Source organism: Tachypleus tridentatus, chromosome 3 (genome assembly GCF_004210375.1).
Source record: "Tachypleus tridentatus isolate NWPU-2018 chromosome 3, ASM421037v1, whole genome shotgun sequence".
Taxonomy (NCBI): Eukaryota; Metazoa; Arthropoda; class Merostomata; order Xiphosura; family Limulidae; genus Tachypleus; species Tachypleus tridentatus.
Genome location: NC_134827.1, coordinates 53,784,871 through 53,806,641, shown reverse-complemented (window position 1 = coordinate 53,806,641; position 21,771 = coordinate 53,784,871). Strand labels below are relative to the sequence as shown.

At 34.5% G+C, this 21,771-nt stretch overlaps 1 protein-coding gene across 2 annotated transcripts in view; it reads right to left on the bottom strand.

The window, feature by feature from the left end:
- The window catches only part of PolE1 (DNA polymerase epsilon catalytic subunit 1), a 377,829-nt gene that overhangs the window by 121,904 nt on the left and 234,154 nt on the right, over positions 1 to 21,771 (bottom strand). For both annotated transcript variants that reach the window (XM_076494118.1, XM_076494119.1), the window contains 10 exons: positions 14,298 to 14,423; positions 13,742 to 13,830; positions 13,373 to 13,475; positions 10,610 to 10,690; positions 9,087 to 9,224; positions 5,371 to 5,589; positions 3,657 to 3,860; positions 3,293 to 3,425; positions 2,640 to 2,736; positions 211 to 349 (listed from right to left, as the gene is read on the bottom strand). In XM_076494118.1, coding sequence (XP_076350233.1) covers positions 211 to 349; positions 2,640 to 2,736; positions 3,293 to 3,425; positions 3,657 to 3,860; positions 5,371 to 5,589; positions 9,087 to 9,224; positions 10,610 to 10,690; positions 13,373 to 13,475; positions 13,742 to 13,830; positions 14,298 to 14,423 — 1,329 coding nt within the window. The remainder of the gene's footprint in view (positions 1 to 210; positions 350 to 2,639; positions 2,737 to 3,292; positions 3,426 to 3,656; positions 3,861 to 5,370; positions 5,590 to 9,086; positions 9,225 to 10,609; positions 10,691 to 13,372; positions 13,476 to 13,741; positions 13,831 to 14,297; positions 14,424 to 21,771) is intronic.

Genomic DNA, 21,771 nt, shown 5'->3' with positions numbered 1-21,771 from the left:
TATGGTTACAGCTCATCAAAGCAAGATGAAAAGATCTTTTTATGGTTACAAAAGTAGCAGATGTTAATTTTTAGCTTGACCGGATATATATATATGTGAAAAAACTGAACAAAAGCTATGATTAGTATTTCTAGTATATTATCTTTGCACATTCAATAACGCACAAGGCTAGTGACTGAATTTACAGAATTACTATCACTCAAAACTTACTTTGGAAGTATACTCGCGAACAAACGATTTGGAAACTTTGCAAACACATCCTAATGTTACTAATACTCGGAAGTCCAGCGGGACCTGTGTTTCGTAGATTCCTTCAATGTGTGGTGATGATAACTCTGCCATTAGCTCACTATGGAATGAAAAACTTTAATCAGATATAACATCTATCAAAATGTTTTTACAGGTAAGAGAGGCTGATGGTTATTCAGAATCTATATCATGAAACATACTGTACCTCTACTAGATTTTATAACTGGAAAAACAAATGTATTCAATACCTAAAAGTTAAATAAAAAAGGTCACAGTAACTAACAGACCGAGTCTGAAATACCATCTCCAAAACCATATGAAATTGGTCCAGATTTACAGCTGTATTTAATTCTCTCTAAATTGGTCCATATGACCAGATTTACAGCTGTATTTAATTCTCTCTGTATTGGTCCATATGACCAGATTTACAGCTGTATTTAATTCTCTCTATATGGGGTTATGCAATGTGATCAACCCTAATCATCAGTTTCAATGTTTTGTGTGTCTTCACAAAATCTGGCAATCTTTCAGTAACTACTACAAGTCTTTTTACACAAAAAAATCAGATATGTTACATAAGGATTGTTACTAAAGATTTGTCCATGAAAAAACTGAATCAGTGTTAACTACTCCTAGTGCAAAGTGTTATTCACCTGGATACCATGTGATAAACATTCATACTGTAGACAAACTAGCATTTGTAAATCACTTGAATGATTAAAATACAGGCTTTCTATTGGTTATATGTGATATAAAATGCCACAAAGAATTATTGGTAACTTGTAAGATAGGATGCGACAGGCGGGCATGGCAAGTGGGTCCGATCTTCAAGTTTCGGGCCTCCAAAATAAACAAGATTGAAGACTATAAAAATGTAAACATTGTCTACATTCAAATGAGTAATGTTTGTTGAATTCTGTACTTCAGAGAGGGGTGGTAAGTGAAGTAGAGAACAGGGAGAATCTAGAGATGAATGCCACATTTTTCATACTAAGGGAAATTGAGGGACAATCTAGAGATGAATATCACATTTTTCATACTAAGGGAGATTGAGGGACGATCTAGAGATGAATGTCACATTTTTCATACTAAGGGAGATTGAGGGACAATCTAGAGATGAATGTCACATTTTTCATACTAAGGGAGATTGAGGGACAATCTAGAGATGAATGTCACATTTTTCATACTAAGGGAGATTGAGGGACAATCTAGAAATGAATGTCACATTTTTCATACTAAGGGAGATTGAGGGACAATCTAGAGATGAATGTCACATTTTTCATACTAGGGGAGATTGAGGGGCGATCTAGAGATGAATGTCACATTTTTCATACTAAGGGAGATTGAGGGACGATCTAGAGATGAATATCACATTTTTCATACTAAGGGAGATTGAGGGGCGATCTAGAGATGAATGTCACATTTTTCATACTAAGGGAGATTGAGGAACGATCTGGAGATGAATGTCACATTTTTCATACTAAGGGAGATTGAGGGACGATCTAGAGATGAATGTCACATTTTTCATACTAAGGGAGATTGAGGGACGATCTAGAGATGAATGTCACATTTTTCATACTAAGGGAGATTGAGGGACGATCTAGAGATGAATGTCACATTTTTCATACTAAGGGAGATTGAGGAACGATCTGGAGATGAATGTCACATTTTTCATACTAAGGGAGATTGAGGAACGATCTGGAGATGAATGTCACATTTTTCATACTAAGGGAGATTGAGGAACGATCTAGAGATTAATGTCACATTTTTCATACTAAGGGAGATTGAGGGACGATCTAGAGATGAATGTCATATTTTTCATACTAAGGGAGATTGAGGAACGATCTGGAGATGAATGTCACATTTTTCATACTAAGGGAGATTGAGGAACGATCTGGAGATGAATGTCACATTTTTCATACTAAGGGAGATTGAGGAACGATCTAGAGATTAATGTCACATTTTTCACACTAAGGAAGATTGAGGAACGATCTAGAGATGAATGTCACATTTTTCATACTAAGGGAAATTGAGAAATTTTAAAATATTTCTTTATAAAATTAGGAACTTAAAATTTACACAGTATTAAAATTTTACACTTATAATCTCCAAAAGGTTTATCCATTTTAAAATGTTTGTACAAAGCTACAGGAGGATTATCTGTGTTAGCAGTTCCTAATTTTAAACTGATAATTTAGAGAGAAGGCAGCTAGCCAATAGCATTCAATGTGTTAATCTATAATTAAACAGTAAAAATTTACCAGACTCCTATAGTACACCCATAGTCCAAACTTCCAGGTCGCAACCTTACATCATTAGGATGCAAACCACTGACCCTTAGGTTCACAGAACAGCACATATAGCATCACACACACACACATAATACTTACTTGCTGTGTTGTTGGTAAACTTTTTCTGGTACTGTGTATTCATATAAATAATAGACAGGGTTTGATCTAGGCAACACCCTCATCACTTTCTTCCACACTAATCAAATAAAATGAATAACTTTAAGATATATATTAAGAAAGCAATAATTCTAGACAAAACATATTAGACAATTTCAGCTTTCAGTGAGTAAAACTACAATCATTCTCTCAGCCTCTTTTTACAATAAGTTTAAAACACTTGTGAGACAAGAAAACTTACAAAAATACACAATAACAAATACAATGTTCTTAACAATAAAATAAATTCACCCACTGTAGACTCTTAGTTTTCTCTAACTCACCTTATCTATGTATTAAAATGTAGACAAAGTGCCTTTTATTGTTACTATTATGAAAAAATGCAAATGTTAAAAGAAAACGACAATCTATAACATTTCTCAAAAGTTGTTTTTTTCCCTTGGCCATATTACAAATGTTTGTGAGCACTCCAAGTTTTCATGGTTGTAAAACGACACAAAATAAAAGAAAAAAAATGTAGTTTTAAAAACTAGATCAAAACTGATTGACAGTAATTTTGTAATTGAGAAACTAAACAAAAACTAAGTGAAATTGCACTAAGATCTGGAACAGTTAAAAAAACAAAGGACACATACATGAACTCTCTCCTTCTTTGGGTACTCTTTGGTTAACGTAAAAAATTCTAGGTACATTCAAACGTATCTGATGAAGATCTTGACCGACTAAAGCCCACAGACGGTAAATTCCTAGTTGGCCACTTTCAGCAACCTAAAGTAAAAATCAAGTAAAAACAGAAATGCATATTTCCCATTCTTTAAGAATTTTTCCACTCATACTTTCAGTGTTGGTTCTAAGGATGTTGACATTTACAAGGACTTATGTTCATGTATTAAAATAATTAATTTTTATTAAATTACATAAACAATAAATAACGATTATTTTACTTTTAGTCTTTTCTCTCTTTTCATGACATAAGAACAAGGTAACTGTCTTTCTAACCTGAATTATTTGCCAAGGAGTGTCCAGAAGAGATTTCTGGGTACGGCGTAGGAAACCACCAATTCCTGCTCTATTCTGAATAACTCTGCCTCTTTTAGTCACATTGCTTTCTCCCACAAGCTGCCTTTTGTGCCTCATTTCTCGTTGATGAAGTTGGAAAGTCCATTTCTTCTTTTGATATTGTAACCATTCTTGTCTCTCTTTCTACTTAAAAAAGGAAAAAGATTTTGTTCAGTGATAGAAACTCTATTTTAATTCAAGATTTCATGTGTAGATTTTTAAATCAATATTTAACAGCACTAGATCAAATCACCAAATCTGCATAGTACAAATAAAATACTGCTTTTAAGATTTTTGTTTTTAAATAAATGAAGTTATTTGTTGTTATTAAACATTTTGTACTATACAGTAAATTAATCCAACCAAACACATTTAATATTTCTTGCAAATAACAAGAGGTCTTGCTTCATGATACCACAAGACACCAAGCCTTGAATGATAGTACCACATCATGGTAAATCTTAAATGACAGAACCACTCAACACCAGATTTTATATAACGGTATCATAATGCCAGGTTTTTCAATGTATTAGTAATCATTTCATATAAAACGAAGACCATTATAGTAATTTAATCAAGCATGAAGAGGTTACTTGTAAGGAAAGTTTAAAATTAATAAAACATTATACAAACATTACTGTTACATTCCAGACTTAAAAAGAAAGCCTTTATATTTCAACTAATATTTTGCGATTGTAGCATTGTTTGATATCAGTTTCTGTACTACTACCTCCAGTGAAGCCAGTGATAAAATTCTGGCTGAACTAAATTTTTTTGTTGTTATTATTCGGAAAGAAAAAGGTTTTTTTTTTACAGAAAAGGGACTGAATAAATAAAACATCCGTTAAAAATCCGAGTTACACTGAATTAAAGGGAAGAATTTAAAAAATATTAACTTGTCAAATTATATTTCAGAAACCTTAATAATAAAACAACCACTTTCAGTAGTAGTCAGGCACGGCATAACCAGGTTGTTGAGGCACTCGACTCACAATCAGAGGTTCGTGGGTTCGAATCCCCGTCACACCAAACATGCTCGCCCTTTCAGCCATGGGCGTGTTATAATGTGATGGTCAACCCCACTATTTCTTGGTAAAAGAGTAGTCCAAAAGTGATGACTAGCTGACTTCCCTTTAGTCTTTCACTGCTAAGTTATGGATGGCTAGTGCAAATAGCCATTTTGGAGCTTTGTGCAAAATTCAAAAACAAACAAAAAAACTATTGGTTTATTTGATCTGACAAGCTAAATTTCAATGTGTGAAATAAATTAAAATTATGACAATTTTTTGTTGAGATAACACTTGCTATTTAGGGGAAAAGCTGAAAGACAGAGTTAAGGAAACGAAAGTTGATTAATAATAATTTAAACCTGAAGACAAGAAACACCTGAAACAAGTTACCTTCACATTCATCATTAGAACCCTTTCAATAATTATAGTAATTTGTAATAATTTTATTTCAAAAGAAACTAGCCAATATTGCAAGCAAATGACTTTCTGCTAACCTGATGATAGCTGTGAATAAAATGTTGACTACCCATTTCTCTTTCTGTAACAACAATTATCATCACATCTTTGTTTTAAGGTACTGATATTTCATGGAACTATGATCAAAATCATGTGTTATTAAAATGTCCAATTTTAATTAAACTTACCCTTGTGTTTCCAAGTGGTGGTGGTGGTCCGAGTTTCTCTCTCCAACTTTGAATAAGGTCGCTCTCGGCTTCCACTTGCAAACTGACAGAGTTGGTACGCTTACGTTTCGTGGCCATAACAATTAGACGTGGAGTGCCAGAAGTTGGAAGTTGTTTTTTACCAATATCTTCTATGTCCAACACAGAATGATTGTCCTGAGATGTGCCCTCCAATGATGGCTACATATTTTAAATGAATAAAAAAAATAGTCACTTCCTATTCATATAAAAATACATATTTTTAATTTATAAAACAATAAATCCCAGAGAGTCATTTCAATCTTTTTATTTGTCCACAATAAACATATATCAGGCTTCATTTTCAGCATATTAAACACATTTTATGTTGAATAACTGAAATACACAACTTAGTTAAATATTCTTCAGACCCTAAAAATATAGGTTCACTGTAGTGTGCACAAGGGAAATAAAAACTCCAAATGTTTGATAAAGTTCACCACAATATCAAGCCTTTTCTTTTATCTGCCTTTGATTTAGGGTTACTGATATGGTGTGCACTTCTCCAAATTTGGTAACACTCAGCAACAAGTAATGAATTAATAAATACTTCATATTTAGTTGTGGTATTTTGAAAATCTGTTTGATGAATATATCAGAATAATTTTGCAAAAGTAAACTGAAATATTAACTTATCTGTGGTAAGTAAATGATAACTCAGATACCAGACTTTCTCTTTCTAAAAGTTTAGATTCAAAAGAAAGTTTAACTTTTTTTGTTTTTGGTGTTAATTTGTTTACTTTAGAAAATTCTCACAGATATTAATAAGACATCTGCAAAACTGCATTATGATTACAGAGTGAGGTTTGACTCTTAATTTCATAACATGATCACAAAGGTAGGAGTTTTTTTTTTTTTCCTTTTTGCAATGAACAGACATGAATGACGGAGTACTAAATCAAAAGTCTGGCATACTAACCACCAGGAGACACACATACCACAGTGTTCCAAAGTCTGGCATACTAACCACTAGAACACACACATAGCACAGTGTTCCAAAGTCTGGCATACTAACCACCAGGAGACACACATACCACAGTGTTCCAAAGTCTGGCATACTAACCACTAGAACACACACATAGCACAGTGTTCCAAAGACTGGCATACTAACCACTAGGAGACACACATAGCACAGTGTTCCAAAGTCTGGCATACTAACCACTAGGAGACACACATAGCACAATGTACCAAAGTCTGGCATACCAACCACTAGGAGACACACATAGCACAATGTTCCAAAGTCTGGCATAATAGCACAGTGTTCCAAAGTCTGGTATACTAACCACCAGGAGAAACACATAGCACAGTGTTCCAAAGTCTGGCATACTAACCACTAGGAGACACACATAGCACAATGATCCAAAGTCTGGCATACTAACCACTAGGAGACACACATAGCACAGTGTTCCAAAGTCTGGCATACTAACCACTAGGAGACACTTAGCACAGTGTTCCAAATTCTGGCATACTAACCACAAAAAGACACACATAGCACAGTGTTCCAAAGTCTGTCATACTAACCACTAAGAGACACACATAGCACAGTGTTCCAAAGACTGGCATACTAACCACTAGGAGACACACATAGCACAGTGTTCCAAAGTCTGGCATACTAACCACTAGGAGACACACATAGCACAATGTTCCAAAGTCTGGCATACTAACCACTAGGAGACACACATAGCACAATGTTCCAAAGTCTGGCATACTAACCACCAGGAGACACACATAGCACAGTGTTCGAAAGTCTGGCATACTAACCACCAGGAAACACTTAGCACAATGTTCCAAAGTCTGGCATACTAACCACTAGGAGACACTTAGCACAGTGTTCCAAAGTCTGGCATACTAACCCCTAGGAGACACTTAGCACAGTGTTCCAAAGTCCAGCAAACAAACCCCCAGAAGACACACATAGCACAGTGTTCCAAAGACTGGCATACTAACCACTAGGAGACACACATAGCACAGTGTTCCAAAGTCTGGCATACTAACCACTAGGAGACACACATAGCACAATGTTCCAAAGTCTGGCATACTAACCACTAGGAGACACACATAGCACAATGTTCCAAAGTCTGGCATACTAACCACTAGGAGACAAACATAGCACAGTGTTCCAAAGTCTGGCATACTAACCACCAGGAGACACACATACCACAGTGTTCCAAAGTCTGGCATACTAACCACTAGAACACACACATAGCACAGTGTTCCAAAGACTGGCATACTAACCACTAGGAGACACACATAGCACAGTGTTCCAAAGTCTGGCATACTAACCACTAGGAGACACACATAGCACAATGTTCCAAAGTCTGGCATACCAACCACTAGGAGACACACATAGCACAATGTTCCAAAGTCTGGCATACTAACCACTAGGAGACACACATAGCACAGTGTTCCAAAGTCTGGTATACTAACCACCAGGAGAAACACATAGCACAGTGTTCCAAAGTCTGGCATACTAACCACTAGGAGACACACATGGGCACAATGATCCAAAGTCTGGCATACTAACCACTAGGAGACACTTAGCACAGTGTTCCAAAGTCTGGCATACTAACCACTAGGAGACACACATAGCACAGTGTTCCAAAGTCTGGCATACTAACCACTAGGAGACACTTAGCACAGTGTTCCAAATTCTGGCATACTAACCACAAAAAGACACACATAGCACAGTGTTCCAAAGTCTGTCATACTAACCACTAAGAGACACACATAGCACAGTGTTCCAAAGACTGGCATACTAACCACTAGGAGACACACATAGCACAATGTTCCAAAGTCTGGCATACTAACCACTAGGAGACACACATAGCACAATGTTCCAAAGTCTGGCATACTAACCACCAGGAGACACACATAGCACAGTGTTCGAAAGTCTGGCATACTAACCACCAGGAAACACACATAGCACAGTGTTCCAAAGTCTGGCATACTAACGACTAGGAGACACACATAGCACAGTGTTCCAATGTCTGGCATACTAACCACTAGGAGACACTTAGCACAATGTTCCAAAGTCTGGCATACTAACCACTAGGAGACACTTAGCACAGTGTTCCAAAGTCTGGCATACCAACCACCAGGAGACACACATAGCACAGTGTTCCAAAGTCTGGCATACTAACCCCTAGGAGACACTTAGCACAGTGTTCCAAAGTCCAGCAAACAAACCCCCAGAAGACACACATAGCACAGTGTTCCAAAGACTGGCATACTAACCACTAGGAGACACACATAGCACAGTGTTCCAAAGTCTGGCATACTAACCACTAGGAGACACACATAGCACAATGTTCCAAAGTCTGGCATACTAACCACCAGGAGACACACATAGCACAATGTTCCAAAGTCTGTCATACTAACCACTAAGAGACAAACATAGCACAGTGTTCCAAAGTGTGGTATACTAACCACCAGGAGACACACATAGCACAATGTTCCAAAGTCTGGCATACTAACCACTAGGAGACACACATAGCACAATGTTCCAAAGTCTGGCATACTAACCACTAGGAGACACACATAGCACAGTGTTCCAAAGTCTGGCATACTAACCACTAGGAGACACACATAGCACAGTGTGTCATTTTCATCCAATGGACAATTAATTTAAAAACAATAATAAATAAATAAATTACAATTACCTGACTCTCTACTTCCAATGGTTTAGGTGCAAGAGAAAACAGTTCATTAATTTTCTTTTGTTTGAGGGTGTCATTTTTCTCCAAGAGACGTTTATGAAGCCAATCAGGATGTGCCACTCTAGGCACTGGATTTGGCACCTTGAAAAAAAAAATGAACATACAATAAACTATTACCAATATCAACCAAAATAATATTAAATAAATGTATACTAGCCCTGTAGAAGCAAGGTCCATCTATCAAAAGCTGAAAATACAAAGTACAGTATCTTTATGTTAAACTGACTTCTTGGACCTATATGTTTTTGCATAATACCTGCAATTAAATGTAGTAATAATATACAAGCAACATTTATTTTTTATATACAAAAATGTTATATTCCTCTTTAATTTTAAACAAAACACTCAAAACCCTATTTGTTATTGAGCTGACACACTGAGATAAATCACTTTTCTTTTAATTTGGTAGCAGACGACAAGACCTATCACTTCAACAGAATGTGAAAAACACAACTACAAAATGTACATACACCATATGTAAACAAATGAACTTTTTAACAAATTTTCTTGTCTTTACTTTTTTTAACAATATTTGTTGTCTATAAAGTGATGTAGAACTTACTCATGTCCATGGATACTATCCCAAAACTTATAGCTCCATCACAACAAAGAATGGATGTAATATAATTTTATACTTCAAAGCATGATTTGTTTGTTTGTTCAGAACTAAGCTACACAATGGGCTATTTGTCCTCTGTCCACCATGAGTATTGAAACCCAGTTTAAATCTACAGACATTCTGCTGTGCCAGTGGCAGACTAAAACATGACTATTCACAGATCATAGCAGTTAAATATTTCTGGAAAACAATTATTTTGGATTAACATTTGCACCTCACTGACAAGGTCAACTCAAGGCGTATTTTTTACCAGTTTATGTCTTTAGTGTTTTACCACAGGTTGAGAATTTGAAGAGACTTAGTCAAAGTTTCTTTCAAAAATTCTATAACAAATGACCAGATAATTTTGTAGAAAGTCCCTTTTTCCAAAATTCCTATCATAAACACCCCCTTTAATAAATGTGGTTCAATGCGCCCCCTGCCTTTTTTTTTCAAGTGACCAAAAGAGCGAGTTAAGTAACAACTTGGTTTGGTTTGTTTTGAATTTCGCACAAAGCTATTCGAGGGCTATCTGTGCTAGCTGTCCCTAATTTAGCATTGTAAGACTAGAGGGAAAGCAGCTAGTCATCACCACGCACCGCCAAATCTTGGGCTACTCTTTTAGCAACGAATAGTGGGATTGACCCTCACTTTATAATGCCCCCACGACTGAAAGGGCGAGCATGTTTGGTGTGACAGGGATTCAAACCTGCAACCCTCGGATTACAAGTTGAGTGTCTTGATGCCGGTACCTTACTGATAACATTTTATCAAATTTAAATTACTACTCAATTCTCAGAGAAATAACTAACTTTTTAAACTAAACATGGCCAATCTGATATAATATCTCTGTAACTAGTGTCTTTACCTGCTGAAGTGATGCTGGTATTGTAATGATTTTCTGAATAGCACTTCCTAGTCTCTCGATGTAGTACTCCCAGTCCAGTATCTGGAAACAACACACTGCATTAGACACAAATGAATCCCAGTCTCTTGACCTATTGTAATACCTGAAAACAAGAACTTTAGATTGATGCACTACAGTGCTTGTATTCATCAGTGTTGCCATAAATTGACAAACAATGACTTTAAGAAAATTTATTTAGAAGTAAAAAGACCAACATTCTCTTAAAATATACACTATGTTCCACAAAGTAAAACCACTTCATTGTGCAGTCTCTTTCTTGGCCACCATGGTGTTCATTATTACTAAAAGCAGTCTCTTTCTTGGCCACCTAGGTGTTTATTATTACTAAAAGCAGTCTCTTTCTTGGCCACCACGGTGTTTATTACTAAAAGCAGTCTCTTTCTTGGCCACCATGATGTTCATTATTACTAAAAGCAGTCTCTTTCTTGGCCACCACGATGTTCATTATTACTAAAAGCAGTCTCTTTCTTGGCCACCACGATGTTCATTATTACCAAAAGCAGTCTCTTTCTTGGCCACCACGATGTTCATTATTACTAAAAGCAGGCTCTTTCTTGGCCACCACGATGTTCATTATTACTAAAAGCAGTCTCTTTCTTACACCACGATGTTCATTATTACTAAAGCAAGCTCTTTCTTGGCCACCACGATGTTCATTATTACTAAAAGCAGGCTCTTTCTTACACCACGGTGTTCATTATTACTAAAGCAGTCTCTTTCTTACACCACGATGTTCATTATTACTAAAAGCAGTCTCTTTCTTCTTACACCACGGTGTTTATTATTACTAAAAGCAGTCTCTTTCTTGGCCACCACGGTGTTTATTATTACTAAAAGCAGTCTCTTTCTTGACCACCACGGTGTTTATTATTACTAAAAGCAGTCTCTTTCTTGGCCACCACGGTGTTCATTATTACTAAAAGCAGTCTCTTTCTTGGCCACCACGATGTTCATTATTACTAAAAGCAGTCTCTTTCTTGGCCACCACGATGTTCATTATTACCAAAAGCAGTCGCTTTCTTGGACACCACGGTGTTCATTATTACTAAAAGCAGTCTCTTTCTTGGCCACCACAGTGTTTATTATTACTAAAAGCAGTCTCTTTCTTGGCCACCACGGTGTTCATTATTACTAAAAGCAGTCTCTTTCTTGGCCACCACGGTGTTTATTATTACTAAAAGCAGTCTCTTTCTTGGCCACCACCACGGTGTTTATTATTACTAAAAGCAGCCTATTTCTTGGCCACCAAGGTGTTTATTATTACTAAAAGCAGTCTCTTTCTTGACCACCACGGTGTTTATTATTACTAAAAGCAGTCTCTTTCTTGGACACCATGGTGTTTATTATTACTAAAAGCAGTCTCTTTCTTGACCACCACGATGTTCATTATTACTAAAAGCAGTCTCTTTCTTGGCCACCACGATGTTCATTATTACTAAAAGCAGTCTCTTTCTTGGCCACCACGATGTTCATTATTACTAAAAGCAGTCTCTTTCTTGGCCACCACGATGTTCATTATTACTAAAAGCAGTCTCTTTCTTGGCCACCACGATGTTCATTATTACTAAAAGCAGTCTCTTTCTTGGCCACCATGATGTTCATTATTACTAAAAGCAGTCTCTTTCTTGGCCACCACGATGTTCATTATTACTAAAAGCAGTCTCTTTCTTGGCCACCACGGTGTTCATTATTACTAAAAGCAGTCTCTTTCTTGGCCACCACGATGTTCATTATTACTAAAAGCAGTTTCTTTCTTACACCACGGTGTTCATTATTACTAAAAGCAGTCTCTTTCTTTACACCACGGTGTTCATTATTACTAAAAGCAGTCTCTTTCTTGTCCACCACGGTGTTTATTATTACTAAAAGCTGTCTCTTTCTTGGCCACCACCACGTGTTTATTATTACTAAAAGCAGTCTATTTCTTGGACACCACGGTGTTTATTATTACTAAAAGCAGTCTCTTTCTTGACCACCACGGTGTTCATTATTACTAAAAGCAGTCTTTTTCTTGGCCACCGTGGTGTTCATTATTACTAAAAGCAGTTTCTTTCTTGTCCACCACGGTGGTTATTATTACTAAAAGCAGTCTCTTTCTTGGACACCACGGTGTTTATTATTACTAAAAGCAGTCTCTTTCTTGGCCACCACGGTGTTTATTATTACTAAAAGCAGTCTCTTTCTTGGCCACCACAGTGTTTATTATTACCAAAAGCAGTCTCTTTCTTGACCATCACGGTGTTCATTATTACTAAAAGCAGTCTCTTTCTTGGCCACCACAGTGTTTATTATTACTAAAAGCAGTCTCTTTCTTGGCCACCACCGTGTTTATTATTACCAAAAGCAGTCTCTTTCTTGGCTACCGTGGTGTTTATTATTACTAAAAGCAGTCTCTTTCTTGGCAATACTGGACTATTTATAATAATTAATCTAAACAATTAGATCATTGATGGATTTTAGTCATCCAACACAGAATCTACAAGACATAAACTGAAAGTAAAACATCTGTAATTGTAAAAGTATTTCAATGAATTAAAAAAATAATAAACTCCAAGTTAATAAACTGGCATTACTGGAGTATCAGAAATAGTTCATTATTTGATGGTTGTTTTTAAATTACTTATTTTACAAGCATACCTTAAAAATATACATTTAGGATGAATGAACGTAAAAACTTTCAATAATTAAAAATTATTAACTTACTGCACGAATGTCTACATCTGTGAGAGAAGGAAACTTCAGCCATCGTCGGAGGTAATGTTTAGATACACTGAGATCAGCATGGAAAATAGCTAATGGAATAGCCCTGTCAAAAGATGTATTTTGTAACAAAAGTTCAATCTTTATAAACATACTCAAAACAAAAACGTACATACATATATATATATTCAAACAAACTATAATGTGTCTCCAAAGATGTTAACAAGTACGTTAGGCCCCATTTGTTCATTCTCATTATGATCAGTTTAACATTCAAAATATCACAGAGTTGTATCTTATGGATCAAGTCTGTTACCTTAAATAAAGTATTTGTCAATGAACACATATTAATAACAAATACCAAAGCCATACCTTTCAGTGACAGGAGCTCCCTCTGGCTTCTTAGATATCACAAAACGACAACTCAATCCAGCATCCTTCACCATTTGATCTCCCAAAAACTGAAAGAATAGAAGTAATGAAAAGCTGAAACAAACGCCACTTTTATGGTTCATAAAATATTGTGCATGTACAATTAAAACATGCTATTTTTCATCACAGTTCCCTGCCACCACTGGTGTTATAGATTTTCACAACGTTGCTCAATTACTTTTAATCCTATGCCTGTAAATTTTAAGACTTACAAAAGATAAGAAAAATAACATGCTATAATATGTCAGTCACACTATTTGCTATATGCAGTTCAAACAAGGTCTTTCCTTCAACACCAGGGCCCACGAGATCAGCTTTAATACAACAAGTCACTGTCTTCGTCATCAGTTTTCACAAGCAACCACTATTTGATTATTAACCTAATAAAAATCTTAAATGTTCAGGGAACCATTTTGAACAACATTTCATTCAGTACCCTTGTCAAAACAGTACCCTAATTATCCTACCACTCTTCCTGCATAATAGTGCTACTCACCTCAGCTAGTCTCTTAGCCGTGACAATAGAGGTAGACTTTTGACTTCCATAATCTTCTAGCTTCCTAGACATGCTGCGGTTCTCAGAAATCAGATCGAACAGTTCTTCATCAGGCATGTTAGCCGCCTAGTTCATAAACTTACCAAGTATGAGTACACCATAATACTAACAACACAAACATCCTTGGTTATACTACAACAAAGTATTGAAAATCTAACCGAAATGAAAGCCCAAAAATTATCTGGAACACTCCGTGCATGTAGTGTCAAACATATGGGGTTACAACAGATTTGTATAAACAGTTGATGAATGTAAATATATCACAGTAAAATAAACTGTCATTCACAGTATAAAACCTAAGGATATGATAATAAAATGTTTAGTGTATTAATTATAATATTTGAAAGATAAAATATTAACCTAAATCTATCTACTTCAGTAATCTGTATCTCCTTATTTAATAACAAACAACAGTTTAAATTAAATACATCAGCTTTACGTTCTATATAAACGTTATTTTCCAAAGATAAAGATTTCAATTCCAGTGTTTTGGTTCTTACATATCAATTTTTGCAAACATTGTTACACAACAGTATTACGTGAGCATGTGACAATTAGAAGGAATTTCAGTTCCCAGTTATAAAGCACACCGTGCTACATTAAGCGTACTTATATAGATTAAAACAAAATGCCACTAAAGCACGTTATATGACTGGCCAGCTAACAGGCAAATGAGTTTTATACAATGAAATACAATAACAAGATATTCCTATAAACTAAGAAAATCCAAAATCTTTAAACTTTATATTAAAATATTACACTGTACATAAATCATTCATAGACCCCTCTAGGTCACTGACTAAAATTTTACTATAAAATAACATTCAGATATTACCTTACTGTACAAAACGTATAACCAACAGTCTACTGTTATATAATAACATTCAGATGTTACCTTACTGTACAAAACATCCAACCAACAGTTTACGGTTATAAAATAACTTTCAGATGTTACCTTACTGTACAAAACATCCAACCAATAGTCTACTGTTATATAATAACATTCAGATGTTACCTTACTGTACAAAACATCCAACCAACAGTCTGTAATTATATAATAACATTCAGATGCTACCTTACTGTACAAACCATCCAACCAACAGTCTACTGTTATATACTAACATTCAGATGTTACCTTACTGTAAAAAACATCCAACCAACAGTCTACTGTTATATACTAACATTCAGATGTTACCTTACTGTACAAAACATCCAACCAACAGTCTACTGTTATATAATAACATTCAGATGTTACCTTACTGTACAAAACATCCAACCAACAGTCTACTGTTATATAATAACATTCAGATGTTACCTTACTGTACACAACATCCAACCAACAGTCTGTAATTATATAATAACATAAAGATGTTACCTTACTGTAAAAAACATCCAACCAACAGTCTGTTGTTATATAATAACATTCAGATCTTACCTTACTGTACAAAACGTCCAACCAACAGTCTACTGTTATATAATAACATTCAGATGTTACCTTACTGTACAAAACATCCAACCAACAGTCTACTGTTATATAATAACATTCAGATGTTACCTTACTGTACAAAACATCCAACCAATAGTCTACTGTTATATAATAACATTCAGATGTTACCTTACTGTACAAAACATCCAACCAACAGTCTACTGTTATATAATAACATTCAGATGTTACCTTACTGTACAAAACATCCAATCAACAGTCTGCTGTTATATAATAACATTCAGATGTTACCTTACTGTACAAAACGTCCAACCAACAGTTTGCTGTTATATAATAACATTCAGATGTTACCTTACTGTACAAAACATCCAACCAACAGTCTGTTGTTATATAATAACATTCAGAACCTACCTTACTGTACAAAACATCCAACCAACAGTCTACTGTTACATAATAACATTTAGATGTTACCTTACTATACAAAACATCCAACCAAAAGTCTACTGTTACATAATAACATTCAGATGTTACCTTACTGTAAAAAACATCCAACCAACAGTCTACTGTGATATAATAACATTCAGATGTTACCTTACTGTACAAAATATCCAACCAACAGTCTACTGTTACATAATAACATTTAGATGTTACCTTACTGTACAAAACATCCAACCAACAGTCTACTGTTACATAATAACATTTAGATGTTACCTTACTGTACAAAACATCCAACAAACAGTCTGTTGTTATATAACAACATTCAGATGTTACCTTACTGTACAAAACGTCCAACCATGAGTCTACTGTTATATAATAACATTCAGATGTTACCTTACTGTACAAAACGTCCAACCAACAGTCTGTTGTTATATAACAACATTCAGATGTTACCTTACTGTACAAAACGTCCAACCAACAGTCTACTGTTATATAATAACATTCAGATGTTACCTTACTGTACAAAACATCCAACCAACAGTCTGTTGTTATATAATAACATTCAGATGTTACCTTACTGTACAAAATATCCAACCAACAGTCTACTGTTATATAATAACATTCAGATGTTACCTTACTGTACAAAACATCCAACCAACAGTCTACTGTTATATAATAACATTCAGATGTTACCTTACTGTACAAAATATCCAACCAACAGTCTGCTGTTATATAATAACATTTAGATGTTACCTTACTGTACAAAACGTCCAACCAACAGTTTGCTGTTATATAATAACATTCAGATGTTACCTTACTGTACAAAACGTCCAACCAACAGTTTGCTGTTATATAATAACATTCAGATGTTACCTTACTGTACAAAACATCCAACCAACAGTCTGTTGTTATATAATAACATTCAGATGTTACCTTACTGTACAAAACATCCAACCAACAGTCTACTGTTATATAATAACATTTAGATGTTACCTTACTATACAAAACATCCAACCAAAAGTCTACTGTTATATAATAACATTCAGATGTTACCTTACGGTACAAAACATCCAACCAACAGTCCACTGTTATATAATAACATTCAGATGTTACCTTACTGTACAAAACATCCAACCAACAGTCTGCTGTTATATAATAACATTCAGATGTTACCTTACTGTACAAAACATCCAACCAACAGTCTGTTGTTATATAATAACATTCAGATGTTACCTTACTGTACAAAACATCCAACCAATAGTTTGTTGTTATATAATAACATTCAGATGTTACCTTACTGTACAAAACATCCAACCAACAGTCTACTGTTATATAATAATATTCAGATGTTACCTTACTGTACAAAACGTCCAACCATCAGTCTACTGTTATATAATAACATTGAGATGTTACCTTACTGTACAAAACGTCCAACCAACAGTCTACTGTTACATAATAACATTGAGATGTTACCTTACTGTACAAAACATCCAACCAACAGTCTGCTGTTATATAATAACATTCAGATGTTACCTTACTGTACAAAACATCCAACCAATAGTCTACTGTTATATAATAACATTCAGATGTTACCTTACTGTACACAACATCCAACCAACAGTCTGTAATTATATAATAACATAAAGATGTTACCTTACTGTACAAAACATCCAACCAACAGTCTGTTGTTATATAATAACATTCAGATGTTACCTTACTGTACAAAACGTCCAACCAACAGTCTACTGTTATATAATAACATTCAGATGTTACCTTACTGTACAAAACATCCAACCAACAGTCTACTGTTATATAATAACATTCAGATGTTACCTTACTGTACAAAACATCCAACCAATAGTCTACTGTTATATAATAACATTCAGATGTTACCTTACTGTACAAAACATCCAACCAACAGTCTACTGTTATATAATAACATTCAGATGTTACCTTACTGTACAAAACATCCAACCAACAGTCTACTGTTATATAATAACATTCAGATGTTACCTTACTGTACAAAACATCCAACCAACAGTCTACTGTTATATAATAACATTTAGATGTTACCTTACTGTACAAAACATCCAACCAAAAGTCTACTGTTACATAATAACATTCAGATGTTACCTTACTGTAAAAAACATCCAACCAACAGTCTACTGTTATATAATAACATTCAGATGTTACCTTACTGTACAAAATATCCAACCAACAGTCTACTGTTACATAATAACATTTAGATGTTACCTTACTGTACAAAACATCCAACCAACAGTCTACTGTTACATAATAACATTTAGATGTTACCTTACTGTACAAAACATCCAACCAACAGTCTGTTGTTATATAACAACATTCAGATGTTACCTTACTGTACAAAACGTCCAACCATCAGTCTACTGTTATATAATAACATTTAGATGTTACCTTACTGTACAAAACGTACAACCAACAGTCTGTTGTTATATAACAACATTCAGATGTTACCTTACTGTACAAAACGTCCAACCATCAGTCTACTGTTATATAATAACATTTAGATGTTACCTTACTGTACAAAACGTACAACCAACAGTATGTTGTTATATAACAACATTCAGATGTTACCTTACTGTACAAAACGTCCAACCAACAGTCTGTTGTTATATAATAACATTCAGATGTTACCTTACTGTACAAAACATCCAACCAACAGTCTACTGTTATATAATAACATTCAGATGTTACCTTACTGTACAAAACATCCAACCAACAGTCTGTTGTTATATAATAACATTCAGATGTTACCTTACTGTACAAAACGTCCAACCAACAGTCTACTGTTATATAATAACATTCAGATGTTACCTTACTGTACAAAACATCCAACCAACAGTCTACTGTTATATAATAACATTCAGATGTTACCTTACTGTACAAAACATCCAACCAACAGTCTACTGTTATATAATAACATTCAGATGTTACCTTACTGTACAAAACATCCAACCAACAGTCTACTGTTATATAATAACATTCAGATGTTACCTTACTGTACAAAACATCCAACCAACAGTCTACTGTTATATAATAACATTCAGATGTTACCTTACTGTACAAAACATCCAACCAACAGTCTACTGTTATATAATAACATTCAGATGTTACCTTACTGTACAAAACATCCAACCAACAGTCTACTGTTATATAATAACATTCAGATGTTACCTTACTGTACAAAACATCCAACCAACAGTCTACTGTTATATAATAACATTCAGATGTTACCTTACTGTACAAAACGTCCAACCAACAGTCTACTGTTATATAATAACATTCAGATGTTACCTTACTGTACAAAACATCCAACCAACAGTCTGTTGTTATATAATAACATTCAGATGTTACCTTACTGTACAAAACATCCAACCAACAGTCTACTGTTATATAATAACATTCAGATGTTACCTTACTGTACAAAACATCCAACCAAAGTCTACTGTTATATAATAACATTCAGATGTTACCTTACTGTAAAAAACATCCAACCAACAGTCTACTGTTATATAATAACATTCAGATGTTACCTTACTGTACAAAACATCCAACCAACAGTCTACTGTTACATAATAACATTTAGATGTTACCTTACTGTACAAAACATCCAACCAACAGTCTACTGTTACATAATAACATTTAGATGTTACCTTACTGTACAAAACATCCAACCAACAGTCTGTTGTTATATAACAACATTCAGATGTTACCTTACTGTACAAAACGTCCAACCAACAGTCTACTGTTATATAATAACATTTAGATGTTACCTTACTGTACAAAACATCCAACCAACAGTCTACTGTTATATAATAACATTCAGATGTTACCTTACTGTACAAAACGTCCAACCAACAGTCTGTTGTTATATAATAACATTCAGATGTTACCTTACTGTACAAAACGTCCAACCAACAGTCTACTGTTATATAATAACATTCAGATGTTACCTTACTGTACAAAACATCCAACCAACAGTCTGTTGTTATATAATAACATTCAGATGTTACCTTACTGTACAAAACATCCAACCAACAGTCTACTGTTATATAATAACATTCAGATGTTACCTTACTGTACAAAACATCCAACCAACAGTCTACTGTTATATAATAACATTCAGATGTTACCTTACTGTACAAAACATCCAACCAACAGTCTACTGTTATATAATAACATTCAGATGTTACCTTACTGTACAAAACGTCCAACCAACAGTCTACTGTTATATAATAACATTCAGATGTTACCTTACTGTACAAAACATCCAACCAACAGTCTACTGTTATATAATAACATTCAGATGTTACCTTACTGTACAAAACATCCAACCAACAGTCTACTGTTATATAATAACATTCAGATGTTACCTTACTGTACAAAACGTCCAACCAACAGTCTACTGTTATATAATAACATTCAGATGTTACCTTACTGTACAAAACATCCAACCAACAGTCTACTGTTATATAATAACATTCAGATGTTACCTTACTGTACAAAACATCCAACCAACAGTCTACTGTTATATAATAACATTCAGATGTTACCTTACTGTACAAAACATCCAACCAACAGTCTACTGTTATATAATAACATTCAGATGTTACCTTACTGTACAAAACATCCAACCAACAGTCTACTGTTATATAATAACATTCAGATGTTACCTTACTGTACAAAACATCCAACCAACAGTCTACTGTTATATAATAACATTCAGATGTTACCTTACTGTACAAAACATCCAACCAACAGTCTACTGTTATATAATAACATTCAGATGTTACCTTACTGTACAAAACGTCCAACCAACAGTCTACTGTTATATAATAACATTCAGATGTTACCTTACTGTACAAAACATCCAACCAACAGTCTACTGTTATATAATAACATTCAGATGTTACCTTACTGTACAAAACATCCAACCAACAGTCTACTGTTATATAATAACATTCAGATGTTACCTTACTGTACAAAACATCCAACCAACAGTCTGTTGTTATATAATAACATTCAGATGTTACCTTACTGTACAAAACGTCCAACCAACAGTCTACTGTTATATAATAACATTCAGATGTTACCTTACTGTACAAAACATCCAACCAACAGTCTACTGTTATATAATAACATTCAGATGTTACCTTACTGTACAAAACATCCAACCAACAGTCTACTGTTATATAATAACATTCAGATGTTACCTTACTGTACAAAACATCCAACCAACAGTCTACTGTTATATAATAACATTCAGATGTTACCTTACTGTACAAAACATCCAACCAACAGTCTACTGTTATATAATAACATTCAGATGTTACCTTACTGTACAAAACATCCAACCAACAGTCTACTGTTATATAATAACATTCAGATGTTACCTTACTGTACAAAACATCCAACCAACAGTCTACTGTTATATAATAACATTCAGATGTTACCTTACTGTACAAAACATCCAACCAACAGTCTACTGTTATA